Source organism: Oratosquilla oratoria, chromosome 18 (assembly GCF_046742065.1).
Source record: "Oratosquilla oratoria isolate Oo_2021 chromosome 18, ASM4674206v1, whole genome shotgun sequence".
Lineage (NCBI taxonomy): Eukaryota > Metazoa > Arthropoda > Malacostraca > Stomatopoda > Squillidae > Oratosquilla > Oratosquilla oratoria.
Window position 1 is genome coordinate 45,075,197 of NC_134794.1, and position 18,427 is coordinate 45,093,623.

General features: G+C 43.0%; 1 protein-coding gene across 5 annotated transcripts in view; it reads left to right on the forward strand.

Moving 5' to 3' along the window:
- Positions 1–12,701, forward strand: part of LOC143035187 (uncharacterized) — a 475,073-nt gene extending 462,372 nt beyond the window's left edge. For 3 of the 5 annotated variants that reach the window (XM_076201863.1, XM_076201867.1, XM_076201866.1), the window contains 6 exons: positions 2,439–2,774; positions 4,070–4,120; positions 6,315–6,486; positions 7,457–7,571; positions 8,663–8,875; positions 9,558–12,701. In XM_076201863.1, the coding sequence (XP_076057978.1) occupies positions 2,439–2,774; positions 4,070–4,120; positions 6,315–6,486; positions 7,457–7,571; positions 8,663–8,875; positions 9,558–11,162 (2,492 nt within the window). In that variant the 3' untranslated portion in view covers positions 11,163–12,701. The remainder of the gene's footprint in view (positions 1–2,438; positions 2,775–4,069; positions 4,121–6,314; positions 6,487–7,456; positions 7,572–8,662; positions 8,876–9,557) is intronic. The other 2 variants (XM_076201865.1, XM_076201864.1) reach the window with 2 other exon arrangements.
- The last annotated feature ends 5,726 nt before the right edge of the window (positions 12,702–18,427 follow it).

An 18,427-nucleotide genomic window follows, 5' to 3' on the forward strand; every position in this document is an offset into this window, starting at 1 on the left:
AACCTGTCATCCAGGAGGAGCCAAGAAAAGAGGGAAGGAGGAATGGTGAATGGGAGTGGAGTATGTGGGGATGAAATGGGTGGGAGTGGATTTATGACTTTGACTTTGGTTACCTTCCTTGTGAGGGGGAAAGAGCCCTTGGTATATGTATGTAATGCAGGGTGGTGACCTAAGTACAGACAGGCCAGCATGATTCTTACATGTCATAGAAATGGTTTCTTAGGTTAGGTTGGACCAGATGCAATTACAATATAGAATACACAAAACACCACATACTACAGTGTCCTCCTGTAACCTTACCAGACATACACACATACCCATACATATACCAAAGGCTTTTTCCTCCTTACAAGGAAGGTAGCCAAAAAATAAGGCAAAAAATCCACTCCTCCCCATTCCATCCCCATACACTCCACTCCTATTCACCACCCTCCCTTCCTCTTATCTTGGTTCCTCCTGGATGATGGGTCATCCCTGCATCTTGCCCACTGCCCTGGGTCAGAAGCAATGTAGCAAGACACAGCACATCCACAGCAAAGCTGCTTCATTTAATCAGTGACCCCCCTTTCTGTCCCCTCATGCAGAAAAAGAGAAATCCCTTCAGGCTGCATCAAAATATCATTCACACATACTCCCTCACCCCCATCCCCCACCCACTCCCATGCATCTCAGCATCATCCATACACAACCATTCTCCACTTGCCCCTATCTTCTGTTTTCTCCCATCCTTCTTCAACAGACATTCCCCTCTTTCCCAATGCCCCTTTTATCCCATCCATCCATCTCATCCTTGGTTGCCCCCTCCCTCCTGTTCACTCCTTCCACCTCTGCCTTCCACACCTCTTTTACTAATCTTTCTTCTCTCATTCTTTCCATGTGTCCAAACCATTTCAATACTCTTTCATCATTCCTGTCTCCCAACTCTCTTTCCACCCCAGCTGTCCTCCTAGCCTTCTTGTTTCTCACTCTATCCAACCTAGTAACCCCTGCCATACTTCTCAGGCATTTCATCTCAAACACATTCAAACTCCTCTCTAATGTTCCATGTTTCTGCCCCGTATAGTACCGTTGGCACAATCACTCCTTCGTGTAATCTCCTCTTAGCATCTGTTCCCAATTGTTTATTTCTCAATACATTTTTTTAGTCCCCCAAGGCATTTACTTGCTTCTCTCAATCTACATTCTACCTCCACTTCCACTCTTCCCTTTCCTGCCACATTCACACCCAAGTATCTACAGCTATCCACTTCCTCCAGTCTCTTTCTGTTAATACTCACTTCCAATTTGCTGCCACATTCTCCCCTTGTACATCTCATCACCTTACTTTTACCCACATTTATCTTCAACTTCATTCTTTCATACACCCAACCAAACTGTCACTAACTTCCATCAGCAAACAACAACTGGCATATCTCCCATTTTTCTTCATTTTCTTTAACCACATCCAATCCCCAACCCATTACCCTTGCCTTTACCTCTCACACCACCCCATCCATGTATAAATTGAACAGCCAAGGCAATATAACACTTGTCGAAATCCCACCTTTACCTCAAACCTCTCACTCTCTCCATTTCTAATTCTAACACAAGCTCTACTACTCTCATAAAAACTCTTGACTGTTCTTAACAGTTTTCCTCCTAACCCCCATATCTGCAATATCTCCCTCATTGCCTTCCTGTCTACTCTGTTCCCTTTTCCCTTGTAAAATGGAACTATACAGGCACTCCTCCAGTCCTCTGGCACTCTACCTTCCTTTAGACAAACATTAAACGACTTCACCAGCCAGTCCACCGTTATTGTGCCTCCCTTTTGCATGACACCCATGCAACCCAGGTACCCCTGCTCTCATCATTTTAATAACTGCTTTCACTTCATCTTCCCTTATTTCTTCTCCATTTTCCTCATTCCTCAATGTCATTTTCTTAGCACTCCCCATTGCAGCTACCTTTCCCTCCTTAACCTCCACATTTAGCAACTCCCTTAAATACTCTGCCCATCTTCCTTTTACTTCCATCTCTTCCATTATCATCCCTCCATCTGCACCTTTTATCTTTTCGTTTCTACTTGATTTGTCTCCTCTTCCTCTTATTAATTTCCTTCCAAAACATCTTTGTATTACTTTAAAAATTTTCTCTCATATTCTTACTCCATTTCACATTTGCTCTCTTCTTTGCCTTCTTTATCTTATGCTTTACTTATCTTCTCTTTTCTTTGTACTCCTCATATGTACCTCTCATACATTACCAGACAGCAACCTAAAATTTGTGATTTGTGGGCCAGCCTGATGGATGTTTCTGGCTCCCTTGGTATGGGTCTTCTGCACAAGTGACTGCAATGGATTGATTGATTATTATATGTATTTCTCATTAAATTTTTGCTGACCAGTCAAGTTTGATTCTGGCATAGATTTAAATAATTTTGTTGTAATTTTTTCCAGCACCAAAATTACAAGGCCGGCCTCGCAAAAAAAAGAAGCGGACAGATTCAGAATCAGAATCATCAGAAGCCTCGGAAGAGCCTATGGTGCGGGTTCGCCCCAAGGTTAAGCCTGGTCTTACCAAACCCAACGGTCTGCGCGTGGTGGACCGCAAAAGTCTGACACAGCTGCGCAATACCAACCAGACGCCCTCCAGTCAATCTTCACACAAGCCAGAATTCTCCACACCAGCGCTCAACAGGCTAATAGAGGTGGACTTTATGTCAAAATTGCACAAGTTTATGAGAGACCGTGGCACTCCCATTACCAGACTACCACACATAGGCTACAAACAATGTAAGTATAGGGTAACACATGTTGAAAATGTCACATTCTTTTAAATGGCTGTACATTTCACTGTGATGCAAGGAAGGGAGGGGGCAGAGGATAGGGAGTAGGAAGTGGTTATGTGTTAATGATATTTTGATGCAGCACAAAGGGATTTCTGTCAATCTTTTTTCTGTGTGAGGGGATAGAGGTGGCCTTGCTGTGGATGTACTGTCTCTTGCTACATTGCTTCTGACCCAGGGCAGTGGGCAGAATACAGGGATGACCTGTCATCCATAAGGAGCTAAGATGAGAGGGAGGAAAGGGTGGTGGAATGGGTGAGAGTGGGTGTATTCCTTTTGACTTGGCTACCTCTCTTATAAAGGGGTAAAAGCCCTTGATATAGATAGATTTTCATAGATGAAATGGCCCTGCTGTGGATGTACTGTGTTGTACTGTATTGCTTTAATGCTTGAGGGACACTGCGCCTATGTCATCTGACTCCTGAGTTGAGTGCACACCCAATTGCTGACCAAGGATATGTTTTAAAGTAGATTTCATATTAGTATAGTTGATTTTGGAGATTGCTGACATCACAATTTGAGTCTCATGCTCAGCCAATTTGCTTGAAGCTAAAAGCATAAAAGCCATCACAGAGTCTGGTAGTGTCATTCCATCCTGTGTAAACTGAAAGTATCCATGTTCAAACTCACATATTCATTAATATTCTTGTTATTTCTTCTGATATTATATAAATTATGAAATGCTGGAAATTGACATCAACCTTTATCAGGCAAGAACAATGTGTCCAGTTTCCCAGTAATGCTCTTTACATCATTTTCACTCTTCAGAACTGTTAATTAAATTTCAGAAAACACCATTTTAGCTCGGCCAGTTAAGGATAGGTATATGGCTAGTGTCTGTTTAACCTTGTTTAAATAGGTTCACTCACACCATATGCTTATATCCTTTTTCCAAGTTTCATATTCAGATTCATTATCAAACTTAGGAGAGCACTTAGAAGAGGCCATAACCATGCTCTGCTACCAATGACAGACTAAACTTGATCCATTCACAACTTTCTTTATACTGGAGACCCAGCACTTCACATAGCTCAACAACACTGCCACCTGGTGTCTGTTCACTGAATCACTCAAGTCCAATATGGTTGCCCTCAGCCAAATGATAATAATGAACACTCCAACATGCACATAATGTGAATCTGCACGGATTATGCATATTTGTTAAAATGTGCAGCACCAATAATGAATTCATAATTGGGCACACAGATTTCTCACTTTCTCACCTTTCTGACCAAACAACAGGTAGGGCCAATGTCCTGTCAGAGGTGGTACCTCATAAAACTTCTTCACCAGGTATGGTCTTTATAAAGTTCCTTTTCTTCCACACTCTCTATTGTTGATACTCTTGCTTCAATTGCTTCCCTCACTCCATCCATCTCTTTCTGGGTCTATCCACTGGTCTCTTCCCTCTCGGCATCCATCGAAAATATTTAGCAAGGTACCTTTCTTCATCTATCCTCATGATGTGTCCATACCATCTCAGTTTACTTCTTTCAACAAATTGTAATACTGATTCGGTGTCCAGTTCTTCCCCGATATCATCATTTCTTTAACCACTTCGGTACGGGACTTAAATCTCGCGGGCAGCAGCCAATGCCAGCCGTATGACGTGTCGTAATAAAACTCGCATCACAAAATATAGTCACCGCTTATATCGATCGTTCGCTCTTTCACCCGCGAATTTTGAAAACCACAGAGAATGGGATTCAGGGTGCATTTGGGAGAATGTAAAAACACAGGGGCGACTACAATAAATATAATCAAGACGCCGATATGGCAGCGTCGCGAATCCACTTGCTCCTCATGACGCCTACGTGTGCGGCACCGTATGGAAGGGGTTAATAATCTCTTCTTGTTACTTCCTTCATCAGACATAACTCATTTCTGCTGCTTGTGTCTTACTCTTCAATCTCATTAGTGTCCAGGTCTTTGAGCTATGTTAATACTGGTTTTAGTATCATTTTATACATGATGAATTTTGCTCATGATGGTAATCTATCTTTTAGAAGTGGATATATTAATGAATCCATTAGACATGTACACCTAACCTAACCAAACCATATAATGAATCTTCATAGGATGTGCATGTCAAATGGATTTGCTATATCTGCGTCCAGTTATGAATTCATTATTGGTGCTGCACATTTTATGAATATTTATAAAATGTGGATATTCATAGAATGTGCATTACATAGACTAACTAGGTCTATAGCCTAGGCTATGGCCTTTGTTGTTGGCCTAGTGCCAAATACTGCAGTGCAATTAGCAATGCCTCTCCTCTAGCCTGTGACATTTGTTAAAGGCCTGACTTCTTTGATTTTTGGCAGATGCAAATGTTGGGATCACATCTGCCTTTAGATGAGGCTGTACAAATCCCAAATATCCAATAGAATGAGCCAGATCTTTCACAAAACTGTTGGGCTCAAAGTGATCCAATCAAAATTTAGAATGCACACTGGGCACCCACAATGATCCCTTCTTTCTCCTGTCTCTATTCACCTGTACCCTTTTAGCCCATCGATCTGCATCAGTGGGGAATTGAACAATAGTGTATGAATAGCAATGTTTGGCTACTAATACTGCACTTCCAAAGATTCCAGAAGATAGCCAAAGGTGTGAAGGCGCTGTATTCAGGGTGCAGACAGTTTATTTAGATTTGAAAAAAGCATTTTTGTTGCCTAAATTCAAGTTTAGTAAGAATATTTTGTGTGAATGGTAGTCAGGTGTTTTTATGTACATATATATATATATATATATATATATATATATATATATATATATATATATATATATATATATATATATATATATATATATATATATAACTTTGCTTGGAGGAGCCAACATAAGAAGGAGGGAAGGGGTGGATGGGAGTGGAGTATGTGGGATGGGATGGGTGGCCTCGTAAGGGGGAAAAAGCCATTGGTATATATATATGTATATGTGCTTGGAGTTTTGAAAGTGTCTCCTGTTTTACATTCTGATCTTTAATGTTGGTACCCAGATAGCTTGAGTGAAATATTTGTTAAAGCTTCATAGATCTTACAGCAGTTCTACTCTCACCCATCACCCAGGGAGCTAAAATGGAAGGGAAATGGGTGGGAGTGGGATGGGTGGGAGTGGGATGGGTGGGGATGGGTGCATGCCTTGGCTGGCTACCTCCCTAATAAGGGGGAAGAAGCCTATTGATATAGAGATAGACAGCAACATGTCTTTGACAGGGACTAGAGAGCTTTTTCATATGGTCTTAGATGTCTTCTTCAGATTTTCTGCTTTGTCCAATTATAACTATCATAAAAAGAAAAAAGACCTTTGAACATGACTGCTTATGAAAGTGTATCAAAAGAGGGAGTATTGGTGCATGATTGAAAATTATTTTGCAAACAACTCCTTATTTGTGAGTCACTTGCAACTGTACATGTTCATCAGGTAGTGTAGACAAGTTTAATGCATTCCATTTACATATAGATTCTTAATGCTATTACAGTGAATGTGTTTGAGCTGTTCACACGAGTACAACAGCGAGGAGGCTATGAAGTAGTCACCCAAAAGAAATTGTGGAAGCACTTGTATGATGAACTATCAGGAACTTTGCCCTCCTCATCTACGCCTCAAGCTGCCCATGCCAACTCAGCGGTTATCAAGAAACACTATGAGAGGTAATGTAGGAAACCTTTTGGACAAAAGGATTCCACTTTCAGTAGTTTCTCTTCCTATTTGCTGTGCACACACATTCATTCTCACTCTCTCTCTCTCTCATTGTGTTTCTATTGAACAAGAAAGAGAAAGTGAGGGAGAGAGAAACTGAGGAAGGGAGAAAGTGAGGTAGGAGAGTGTGTGTGAGAGAGAGAGTGAGAGAGCTCTGTCTTTTGCCCTCTTGCTTCTTTCTCTCTCATTCTTTTTCTTCCTTCCCCAATTCACCTTTTGCATAACCTTCTCATGAAGGAAGACTTCACCCTAGTAATCTATACATTTTTCTCCCAACACATTGTCTTACAGTGCCCTGCACTAACAATACTTAAACAACAACACATTATTTCTTCTCTGAGTGATGGCCTAAGAGGCTGTCTGGTGGCCATTGTCAGTTACCTGGGAGATGTGGGTCTCATACAAGAGACCTGAGGCAATGGATTGGTCCCACTCATACTGTTACCCACACATTTTTGCCCTAGCAATACACAATATATAGACATATGGACACACTCCTACTACTACTATTCCTACTCCTACTACACACACTCAAAACCTCTGCAACTTTACTCTGATACATTTATTTAGTTTTTTCCTCTATCATTGCATACTTATCATTTGCACTCACTGCAGTGTCATATTTTTCTTCTGGTTGCTTGTAGTTGGAATGAGTGGGAGTGGGTGCATGCCTTACATAGCTACCTCCCATATAAGGAGGAAGATGCCCTTGGTATATACTGTAGATAGATAGAGAGCGTGTAGATGTAATTTTCTTTTCTTTGTTATTCATAGTAATTGCTATTTTTGGGGATCCAGATTCCTCTGACTTGTAGTGTCAAAATTTAATACAGGGATAACATCTTTTGCTTTGAAATGTAATGGTAATAAAATGCATCTTTTTGTTTAATTTTTTATTTTTATTTGTTTATTTTTTTTCAGGTTATTGTTGCCATATGAGAAGTTCCTCCTTCAGGAACAGAAAAAGTTGCTGGGTATTGCCAAGACTCAGAAGGTCAAGACGGAACCAGGAGAACCTTCAGTTTCCATCTTGCAGGTCAGAGCAAAAACAATTTGTGTTTCAGTTTTGCCCTTATTGCCTCAGTGTTCTGCTCTCGAACTCCTGGCCACTTGCTCCTGCCTGTCTCTGGTACATCACATTGATCCAGGACATGGTAATCCAGGTGCAGGAGTTAGGAGGAAGGAAAAGGCATGAGAGAGCAGAGTTGGGGTGGATGGCGAAGCTGGTTGTTATGGCTAGGGGTGCGCACAGTAATCATGTCTGTAGTCATGTAGGTAGATCTGCTGCACACCTCTCAAGGCATTTATGTAACACTTTGGTTAAGTGAGGCTTTTGGAAACATGAGTGTCGGGTACACAACCGTAGTGACTCTAGTGCAACATCAATTATTGGATTCTTATACTGTTGGTCAGTGCCCTGTCCTTTCCAATTCTATTTCAGTATGAGTGCATGGTCATTTTTTTCATATAATTTTCTTTTCTGAGTTTTATGGAAAATTATCATTCAATATCTTACACGTAGTGGCATGTACCTGTAGGGGATGCTGGACAATGCAGTTTCTTGGGTATGATGGGGACCCTGAATTCTGAAGGGTTCTGAGGTTCCACAAATGCTGAAGTTTAAGGGATCCTAAAACTGTTGGACCATGCAACCATTATTATTACTTAGTGGCTTCATGGATCTCACAATAATGGAGTTTCTTATAAGGGTTTTATGAACTCAGCAACCTTGTAGATCCAAGGAACATGTAGCTTCATTAAAAAATTGGAAGAACTTCTGATTTTTTTTTACAACTCAGAAGTTCTTGGGTCTCAAGTAGACAAAACTTTTGAGACCTATCACTCTGAAGCATCCCAAGACTTCAGGTACCCTTTGTTGCTGAGAAGTCTGTACTGTTGAGTTCCTCTGGAGGCACACCGGCCTTTGCAAGACTGTTTTCCAGATCTTTCCTCTGTTCTCAATTAGCATGAAGTACTACACAAGAGTAATGGTCTTTCTTGAACTTGCTCTATTTTCTTGATTGCCTGTTTCCACCTGGGCCTCCTGACGAGTGTGTAGCCACTGCGCAAGGCTGGGTGGTCAGGTGAGTGTGGTACTGTGGGGTGCATGATGTGTTGTCTCTACAGCGCCAACCGCCGGCGGGAGACAAGGGAGAAAAGTCCAGCCACAGGGCAGAACGGGCAACTGGGCCGCCTCCGCCTCTCCTTTCCACTACGGGGTCCTCCGCCCACTTGGGACCCCACTCCTCTTCTCTGTCCACCCCTGCGCCCACCCCAAGCCAGGTCAGCACGGCGCCCGCTGCCTCACACACACCTCCCCCTACTTCCACCGAGCTCACGGTAAGTTTGTGTGTATGAGTGCGTCTGTTGTACATCTGACCATTTACCAGCGTGTTGTTTCATGGTACAAGTCTCTAGAGTATGCCCCTGTGTCTTGTGTACAAGCCTTGTGTCTCTCCTGTGTTCTTGTGTGACAAGGTCGGTTGTGTTTGTGCAGCTGGAGCTCTATTGTATACAAATGAAATCCTTCTTTCTACCATATTCATCTTGATTACTATAATCTCATATACACATCAATAACATTACTCCTGATTCCTACTGGCCAGGAAGATGGCAGTATTTGTCATTTGTACACATACATCCTCCTACTTCTGATGCATTTGTGTATTTCTGTTTGTTGTATGTGTGTGTGTATGTGTGCGTGTTGAGGTGACTATCTTCCTTTGTTCTCCAGCCCGGGCTTTCTGCAGTACAGTCGAGTGTTCTAGCTTACACTTTGTTTTGTCTTTGCATGAACTGTCCTTGGTCATAGTCAGATGCATGGTTTCCTATAGGTGGTTGGTTTATTTTCTCGGCATGGTTTCCTCAAGTAGCTGTGATATAGAATATGTTAAGGTTTTTAGTACTAGCATTATAGGTTTTGATATGTTCATGTGTAGTCATAAAATGTAAGGTATAGAGGAGGAAGAAGTAGAAGAGGTAATTTAAAACTGAATTGTAATGTCTCTCTAATCACACACAGGTGCCTAAAGTACCGGTCAAGAAGGAGAATACGATACCCCCCGACTTGGCAAAGCGTCCGGAGATAACAATCACTCCCATCCCAAGAGCAGTAGGAGCACCAGGGCCTGGTCCAGGTCTTGCAGGCCTCCCAGCTCTTGCCCCCTTGTCAGAGTTGAAGGGACTGCAGTTGGCAGACTTGATGAACCTCAATCCTGAAACCCTCGGGGTGTCTGCTCTCCATGACCTGGCTAAGATAGCAGAACGATACGAACGAGTGGCCAGTGAGGCTCAGGCCCAACAGGTTGCTGCTGCAGTGGCAGCACAGCATCACCTACATCAGCAGCAACAGCAGCAACAGCCGCAACAGCAGCAACAGCAGCAGCAGCAACAACTACAAATCCATCAACCACCTGCACCGAAGAAAATAAAGACTGAGGAGGGACGGGTAAATGGTGCCAGCAAGACGGATAAAGGGCCACGGCCATCTGTTATTCAGGAAGCACCCAAGACATCCCTACCTGTACCTGAGCTGGTGCCTGCTGCAGATATACTCCGGCAGCAGATGGCTTTGATAGAATCCAGCAACAAACTTCTTTTGCCAGCGCACCAAAGCAACAAGACCATTAGTGCTCTGGCAGCTCTCCTTCCTCAGACAAGCATCTTCCCAGCCCCTGCCCCTGCAGCCCACCAGCAACCCTCCAGGTCCACACACAAACCCTCCGTTGACCAAACCCGCCCAGAACCCCCAAGGGTCTTCCAGTCTCAGTCAGTTTACTCACAGTCCAAACACATGTATGGTAAACCCACCGCTGATGTTACAAAAGACAGTAAGGACTCTAAGAGTTCTAGTCCAGAAATTGAGATTCTGGATTTAAGTAGACCGTCGAGCAAAGGCAGTAGCAGAAGCAGTAGTAGTGGTGGGGGCAAAGGGGAACGGCCAGAGATTGAATTGCTCGACTTGTCTACGCGGCGGGACATCACTGTATCGGCTGTGCCAAAACCAGGCTCCTCCAAAAGTTCAAGTAGAGTGCCACCACCTCAGGTCAGCATTCGTAATACAGAGATACCACACCACAAACTTAAGAATAGCCAAGGCAGTGTCAACACCTCCACGTCTGCTGCATTGGCCACGGTAGCAGCCGTGGCGCAAGGTCTCCCCCCAAGTCTAGCTAGCCTGGTGGCCATAAACCCTGCAGCACTATACCCTTTCTTGGCCCCCGTCCTACCCAGCACGGGGGTCAAACCTCCGTCGTCAGTGTCAAGTCAGGCGGCCAATGCTGCCACCCCACCAGGCATCCCCATGTTCCCCTACATGGACCCGGCCACCCTAGCGGCCTACTACAGTATGCTGCCTCCTGGTCTCCTCCCTCCTACATCCACCTCATCCTCTAGCGGGGCTGCAGCAGCAGCAGCAGCACAGGCACAGCATGCAGCAGCTGCACAACTATCGCAGCTGAGCACTCTGGGTATGGCAGGGTTATCAGCCATAACTCCAGAGAGCATAGCTAGCCTGAGCATGTACAAAACCCTTTTGCCCCAGCAAGGCACTTTGCCTGCACCCCACTTTCTATCTGGACTCATGTCCCAGACCGGATCAGCAGCCACTCCCCCCACCAGCAAGTAAGGTCATCATAATATCATTACCATCATCTCATTACATATCGTCATCTCCCTTACCATCAAATCATCACAGCCACATCATCAGTACCACTGCACCACCATTACCACCACTGCACCACCATTACCACCACCACCACAACAATCACCACAGTAAGCAGCACACCACCACCAACATGACCGCCACCAGCATGCAGCAGCAATACCTGGCTGTTGTAGGTGTGCTGCCACAGCCCCGGGCAGCGCTGGTCAGGCCAAGCTATGCCACACCTCTGCCACCAAAAGCCAAACCTTTGTACAAAGCCCAGCAGCCGCCCACCTACCGCCACCATCACCACTACCACCACCACATCTACCACTTCCTGTGTCACTTCTGCATTCAAAATTGGCTGCAGTTACAACTGCAGCTATGCCCTTCTCCCATTTCCTGCTGTCCTCCCCATCCTTATGACCTCCCCACATTACTGCCGGGATGAAGCCAAGGCATTCAATCTAGTGGTGGTGTGGAGCCCAGATAGATGGCAACACATGCTGTGGGGCACGGGTGGGTGAAGTTTGCTTGGACATGGGGGGGACTTGTGTGTGTAGGGGGGAAAGGGGCAGAGGGTAAGGGGGTGTTGGCAGCAAAGGGGCCACTCCGGTACCTGGTTTAGTCTAAGTTCCATGTTGGATTCAGTAAGTGCCTAGTTTGTCCTTTGGTACGTTCAATAACCGGATCCTCATTCTGGCTTTTTGTAGGATGTAAATAATTATGCATTATTTTTCTTTCTTTTTCTTAATTTTAATTTTTTTTATTTTTTTTTATTATTTTTTTTTCATTGGTTTTTAATTTTATATATTAAAGATTGAATTCAGCTCATTTTTGTGTAAGATGTCGTCTTTAGTCAGAAATGGAAAGACGTAGCGTTGACTGTGGGCCGCAGCCGCCACAGCCGCCGCAGCCGTTGTTCGTTTGTGGTTGGTGTTCCGAGTTCTGTCAGGGAACTACCTCGTGTCTCATCCTGTACATTCAGAAAAAATCATCCCCCAACATCAACAACTACAACAACAACCTTCTTCATGAGAACTTTTTAGCCAATTTTAACTTTGTAGATATGTGTACGAGTCGTCGGTCCTTCTGAAGAGTTGTCGCAGCTCTTGCCTCACCAAAGATTTCCTCAGCAGCAGCAGCAACAGCAGCAGCAAGAGCGGTTGATGCTGTGTGTGTGTGTGAACCCTGTGTGCAAATGCTGGCCTCAAATTTGTAAATAGGGAAGAAGTGAAGTAAGGACCAAGTAAACTTAGTGTATGTGGGGGTGGAGGGGGTGGTGGTGGGGGAGGAACAAATGTGGGGAGATAGTACGTATGGGGGTTATAACCCCAGCAATATCTCCTCTTCACCCCCAACTACCAAGCCTACTACACTATCCCCCCCCCTGACCCAATACGTAGGGTGTAGCTGTTCTCATGAGGACTTTGGACATTCTTACCTAAAACATTACTTTTTGTACCAAGGTAAGCAGAAGAACTTTAATGTAATAAAATAAATTTGAATAAGGAAATTGAATTTTGGGTTTGATTTTCAGCCTGGTATGTGGTTGATTGTTTCAGCACAAACAATTGCATATGCTCATGCAAAAATATCATGATTGTTCTCCAACTGTCATTGACACACAAGTAAAGATGTGCCTGGGTGCATGGGTGACTGGAGAAGAATGTATAGATTAAGGTGGCAACCTGTTCCAAGAAAGGTATGCACCAGAGATGACCTGGGAGGATTGCTGGGAAAGTGATAAGGTACAGTCTATGCATGGTTTAAAAGGGAAATAGTGAAAGGGACACCTGTGATGGAAGTGAAAGAGGTAAGGACGATTCCTTACTAGGATTTGCCATATCTTTGCAGATAACAGTTATCTAAGATTGTTGATTACCATAGTGTTACTAATTTACAGTTTGATATTTGAAGTTACCAAAGTAACTTGTTTGTATTAACTAATTTATGCTCCTGACCCAGGCAGTGGATGGGGGGAGGGGGTAAGGATGAATCTTCATCCATAAGGAGCTAAGAGATTTTAAAAGGGAAACAAATGGGTGTGGGATGAGTGAAGGGTGGGTACATACCTTGGCTGGCTACCTCCCATGTGATGGGGAAAAAGATTTTTGGTAGATGTATGGAAAGCTATAACATAGGAAATAGGTTATCTGGAGATCAATGCAAAGAGAGGTACGAGGTGTTCCGCATCCTCTGGGTGCTTGTTGCATCCAGGGCAGCTTGAATCCATGGCTAAGCCCACTATTTGTTGAAACTAACATTGGATGGTGTCCTGAGAGAGGTAGAAGAAATGAGTAGTTTAAGTATTTAGGGGGACATATAATGGGTTTACAGGAGAGAGTTTAGAGAGAAATGTCAATGTAGGGGTACTGGGAGATCTTAATGCTGGGTAGGAGATGAGCCAATAAATAGAGTGGGAAGTGTGGAGTTCCAGGAAAAAATCAATGGAGAGATGATGGTGATTTGTCTAGAGAGTTGATGATAGCAAATACAGTATTTAGGAAGAAAGTCAAACATAAATACACATGGGAGAGGGTGGATGGTTGGTAGAAAGGGCTTTAAAGTACTACATAGTGGTAACCAGGAGAAGAGTTATGGATGTAGATGTTCTAAAGGGAGATAGTGGTGAAATATCATTTATTTATTTATTTATTTTATTTTTTTTTTTTTTTAAGGGAAGTTCAGAGTGGAAGATAGATGGAGAAAGAGGAAAAGGACAGAAGATAGGGAGGTGCTTAGAGTTAACTGCTTAAATGAGAAAGAAAAAGGAGTACAAGAAGATAGAGAGGAGTGGGAGGGAGTGAAGGATAGAATAGAACTAGGAGTGGAAGAGGAATGGGGATGGTTCAAGAAGTCACAAGGTGTGCAAGATGGTGTGTGGAACAAGGAGGATGGGAGGAAATAGAAGGGTAGTGAGTGGTGGGATGGTGGAGCAAAGAAGGTTGTTGAAGAGAAGAAATGAGCATTCACAGATTGTGTGCAAAATAGGATGAATCATATAAGAGGTACAAAGAAAAGAGAAGTAAAGCATAAGATAAAGGAGGCAAAGAGGAGAGCAGATGTGAAATAGGGCAAGAATATGACAGAATTTTTTGAAGGTTATAAATAGATGTTTTGGAAGGAAATTAAGAGAGGAACCAGAGGCAAATTAAGTAGAGAAGAAAAGGTAAAAGGTGCAGATGGAGAGATGGTAATGGAAGAGACAGTAAGAGGAAGAAGGGGAGAGTATTTTAGGGAGTTGCTAAATGTGAAGGAAGATAGGAAGTTGCATGGATCAGATTTTTGTGGTAAGGCAGATATGTGAGAAAGCTTTAGGAAAAGGTAAGGATGTTTTTTGGGCCTTTATGGATTTGGAAAAGGCTTATGACAGTGTAGACAGGAAGGCACTGGGAGGTATTGCAGATATATGGGATAGGAGGAAAGCTGTTAAGAGCAGTCAAGAGTTTTAATGAGAGTAGTAGAGCCTGTGTTAGAATTAGAAATGAAGAGAGTGAGGGGTTTGAGGTAAAGGTGTTACTTCACCAGGGATGTGTTATGTTGCCTTGGCTGTTCAATTTACTCATGAATAGGGTGGTGTGATTGGTAAATGCAAAGTTAATGGGTTGGGGATTGGATATGGTTAAAGAAAATGGAGAAAAATGGGAGATAAGCCATCTGTTGTTTGCTGATGACACTGCACTTGTAGCTGGATCAGAGGAAAGATTAGGGAAGATAGTGATGGAGTTTGAGAAGGTATGCTAAAGAAGGAAGATGAAGGTAAATGTTGGTAAAAGTAAGATGATGAGATATACAAGGGGAGAACATGGCAGCAAATTGGAAGCGAGTATTAAGAGAGAGACACTGGAGGAAATGGATAGCTTTAGATACTTGGGTGTGAATGTGGCAGGAAAGGGAGTGTAGATGGAGGGGATTTAAAGTGTAATGAGAAATAGACATTTGGGAATGGAGTGATTGTGCCGACTGCACTGTATGGGGCAGAAACATGGAAGAGAGGAGTTTGAATGTGTTTGAGATGAAATACCTGAGAAGTATGGTAGGGGTTATTAGGATAAATAGAGTGAGAAATGAGGTGAGGAGAGCAGGGGTGGAAAGGAAGTTGGGAGATAGAGTTGATGAAAAAATATTGGGATGGTTTGGACACATGGAAAGAATGAGTGAAGAAAGATTAGTAAATGAGGTGTGGAAGGCAGAGGTGGAAAGAGTGAACAGGAGGGAGCTACTAAGGATGAGATGGATGGGATAAAAGAAACATTGAGAGAGAGGGGACTCTGTCGAGGAAGGGAGAAGATAGGGATGAGTGAAGAATGGTTGTGTATGGATGATGCTGTGATGCATGGAAGGGATTGGGATGGGGATGGGGTGTTAGGGAGTATGTGTGAATGATATTTTGATGCAGCCTGAAGGGATATCTCCCTGTCTTCTCTTTTTCTGCAATAAGGGATGGAGAAGGGAGGGTCACTGATTGAATGAAGCAGCCTTGTTGTGGATGTACTGTATTGCTACATTGCCTCTGACCAAGTGCAGTGGGCGAGATATAGGGATGTCCCATCATCCAGGAGGAGCCAAGATAAGAGGGAGGGAGGGGTGGTGAATGGGATTGGAGTATGTGGGATTGGAAGGGATGGGAGTAGATTTTATGCCTTTGTTTTTGGCTACCTTCCTTGTAAGCTGGAAAAAGCTGTTGGTATATGTATATATATATGTATAACCGGGAATGGAGGAGTGGGTATAGAGATAAATTGTAGAGTAAAGGAAGCAAGTAATCTTGGGTGAATGGAAAGTGTCATGAAAAATAGGTATGTATGGATAAGGGTAAAAAGAGGACAGTATGAAGTATTGTCAAGGTACAAGTATGGATTGAGTGAGAAATGAGGTGAGGTAGAGAGTAGGGGTAGAAAGGGAACCGGCAGATAGAGTTGATCAAATAATACTGGGAAGGTTTGGGCATATGGAAAGGATGAGTGAGAAAGGACTAGCACAAAGAGTGAAACGCAAAAGTAGATGGAGTGAACTTGAGGGAAAGATCAAGAATAGGATAGATGGATGGGGTGAAGGGGTCTTTGGGTATACTTAGTGACAGAAAACAGCGGGTCACCATTAATGGTGTAAAATCCAAATGGGGCTCAGTTTTGGGTCCCATATTGTTCATTATCGTAGACTTGTGTTGTTCTACATTAGTTTGGAGGCACTGAGATAAAGGCATCACTTGGGTTCTCTTTATTGCTAAGTCTTGACAGTAGCATAGTCGAGCTTCATCTGACTCTTGCCACAAAGGGCGCGATGAAGAGAATGTCAGTTGCCAACAGTTATAATTACACATTCAGTATAGAACTGAGTGTGAGCATCCAGTATAATTTATAGATACACATGTATACAGGAAAAAATACATACCGTATATACAGAAAGAAACATTATCCTGTAGACGTAATTAATAATTTGTTGTAAGGTAACATTGTATGACCGACTCCCTGGTTGGGATGCAGGTGGCTTTGACAGTTGAATTCGAGGTCAAGCCAATGTGACCATGTGTTGGGTCAGACAATGGATGTTTTATTGAAGCTTGCTGACACCACCAAGATCTGACGTCATGTAGCTAAAGCATGCACATGTGCACTCTAGTATAGAATGAATTGGTGACACTCCATCTACAGGTATTTCTTGCTTCAGATGCTCAGCACTGCTGCCATTCACTGACCACAGCAAGGATAATGTTCAGAGAAGATAAGAATATGATAATTTGACATATAAGATAAAAGTACATGGATTTTGAGCAGTTTCATTACAGGAAAATACTATTGTTTAAAATAAAATTGTCTTAGTCTTAGAACATGCAGTAGATATTATTTTCTTTGACCTAGGCAAGATGCAATCTTATAAAGAGGTGGCTTGACTGTGAAAGTTGTAACAGGGAGAGGAGTAGGGGGAGAATGGGTTGGTGAGGGTCCTCTATAGTAGGGGTAGTACCAACTGATGATGGAACATTCTCTATGTCAAAGCCATGAGGAACTTTTTTGATATGGTCTTTGTGCAATAGGGTCTCTGTTAGATTGTGCAACCTGAGTGTTCTGACTATATCATTTGACTCCTGTCCAATGATATGAAAAGGTCCAGTGAATCTAGGGGAGAGCTTTGAGGTAGGGTGTGGCTGATTTTCTTATGCAGATGGGGCATATTGTCCTTAGCCAGATTGAGAGTATTATGGATTCTTTTGAAAAGACTATTGGAATTTGCTACTTTGACCTTAAAATAATTGAAATTGTAAATGGGAGGTAGTTCTGAAACAAGGTCATAGGGGAGGCTTTTGTCTGAACCAAAGAGGACAAAATGAGGTGATTCCAATATTGATGTGTTTATGGCACTGTTAATGCAAGCTTGAATCATGGGGCGTTTAGCTAATTTGGATATGTGGGAGAAGTTAATACATCTGTTATGTTTGGAATGCATGTCCACAGCTGTCAGTCATGTGGAAGAGGTTTCTGGGGAGGGTTTAGAGTGGTTGAACACTGGAAACTCTGTTGTATGAAGGCGGTAGAACAGTTTGTACTAGCAGCTGGTCCATCCTGTGATGAAGTGGAGTGAATTTGAGGGGAGAACAAGCAACTGACGAGGGGTCATGGTCTGCCGTGCTTGCTCGGCCGCGTGAATGGGATTTACGTTATGAGTTGCTGATGGCAATGCAAGGAGGAAATTGTTTGCATAAGTTATATAATTTTGAGCAGGGTAAATGGCTATGTTATATTGCTTCATCAGTTTTAAACCTATGAAAATATCAGCAGGAAAGTGAGCGTCAGCTACATAGGCGGTAACTGGAATGGATAGGCAATGATCATTGAAGCTAATGTCTAAGGAGAATTTACCAATGATATGGAATGGTACACCATCTACATTGCAAAGGTTGACATCGGTGGGTTCCAAAATAGTGACATGTTTTCTTGCAGTACAGTATTGAATTTATGGAAACTGAATTTATATTATATTGACCGAGGAACCAGTGTCGTGGAAGATTGTCATTTTTGTGTTACTAGAAGTTGCATTGAATATTAAGGAAGAGAAAGGCATGTCTGGAATATCCAGGGTATAAACAGGTAGGGTTGACGAGGGAGCTCCTGGGTATAGAGTGACTGGCCTTGATGTGCGCTAAATCGGTGTTCATTAGTCATAAAGGTGATGTGTTACGTGAATGTCTTACGGGAGAGTGATCTGGGAAGTTTGGTCTGTGTTGCTTCCGTGCTAAAAGCACA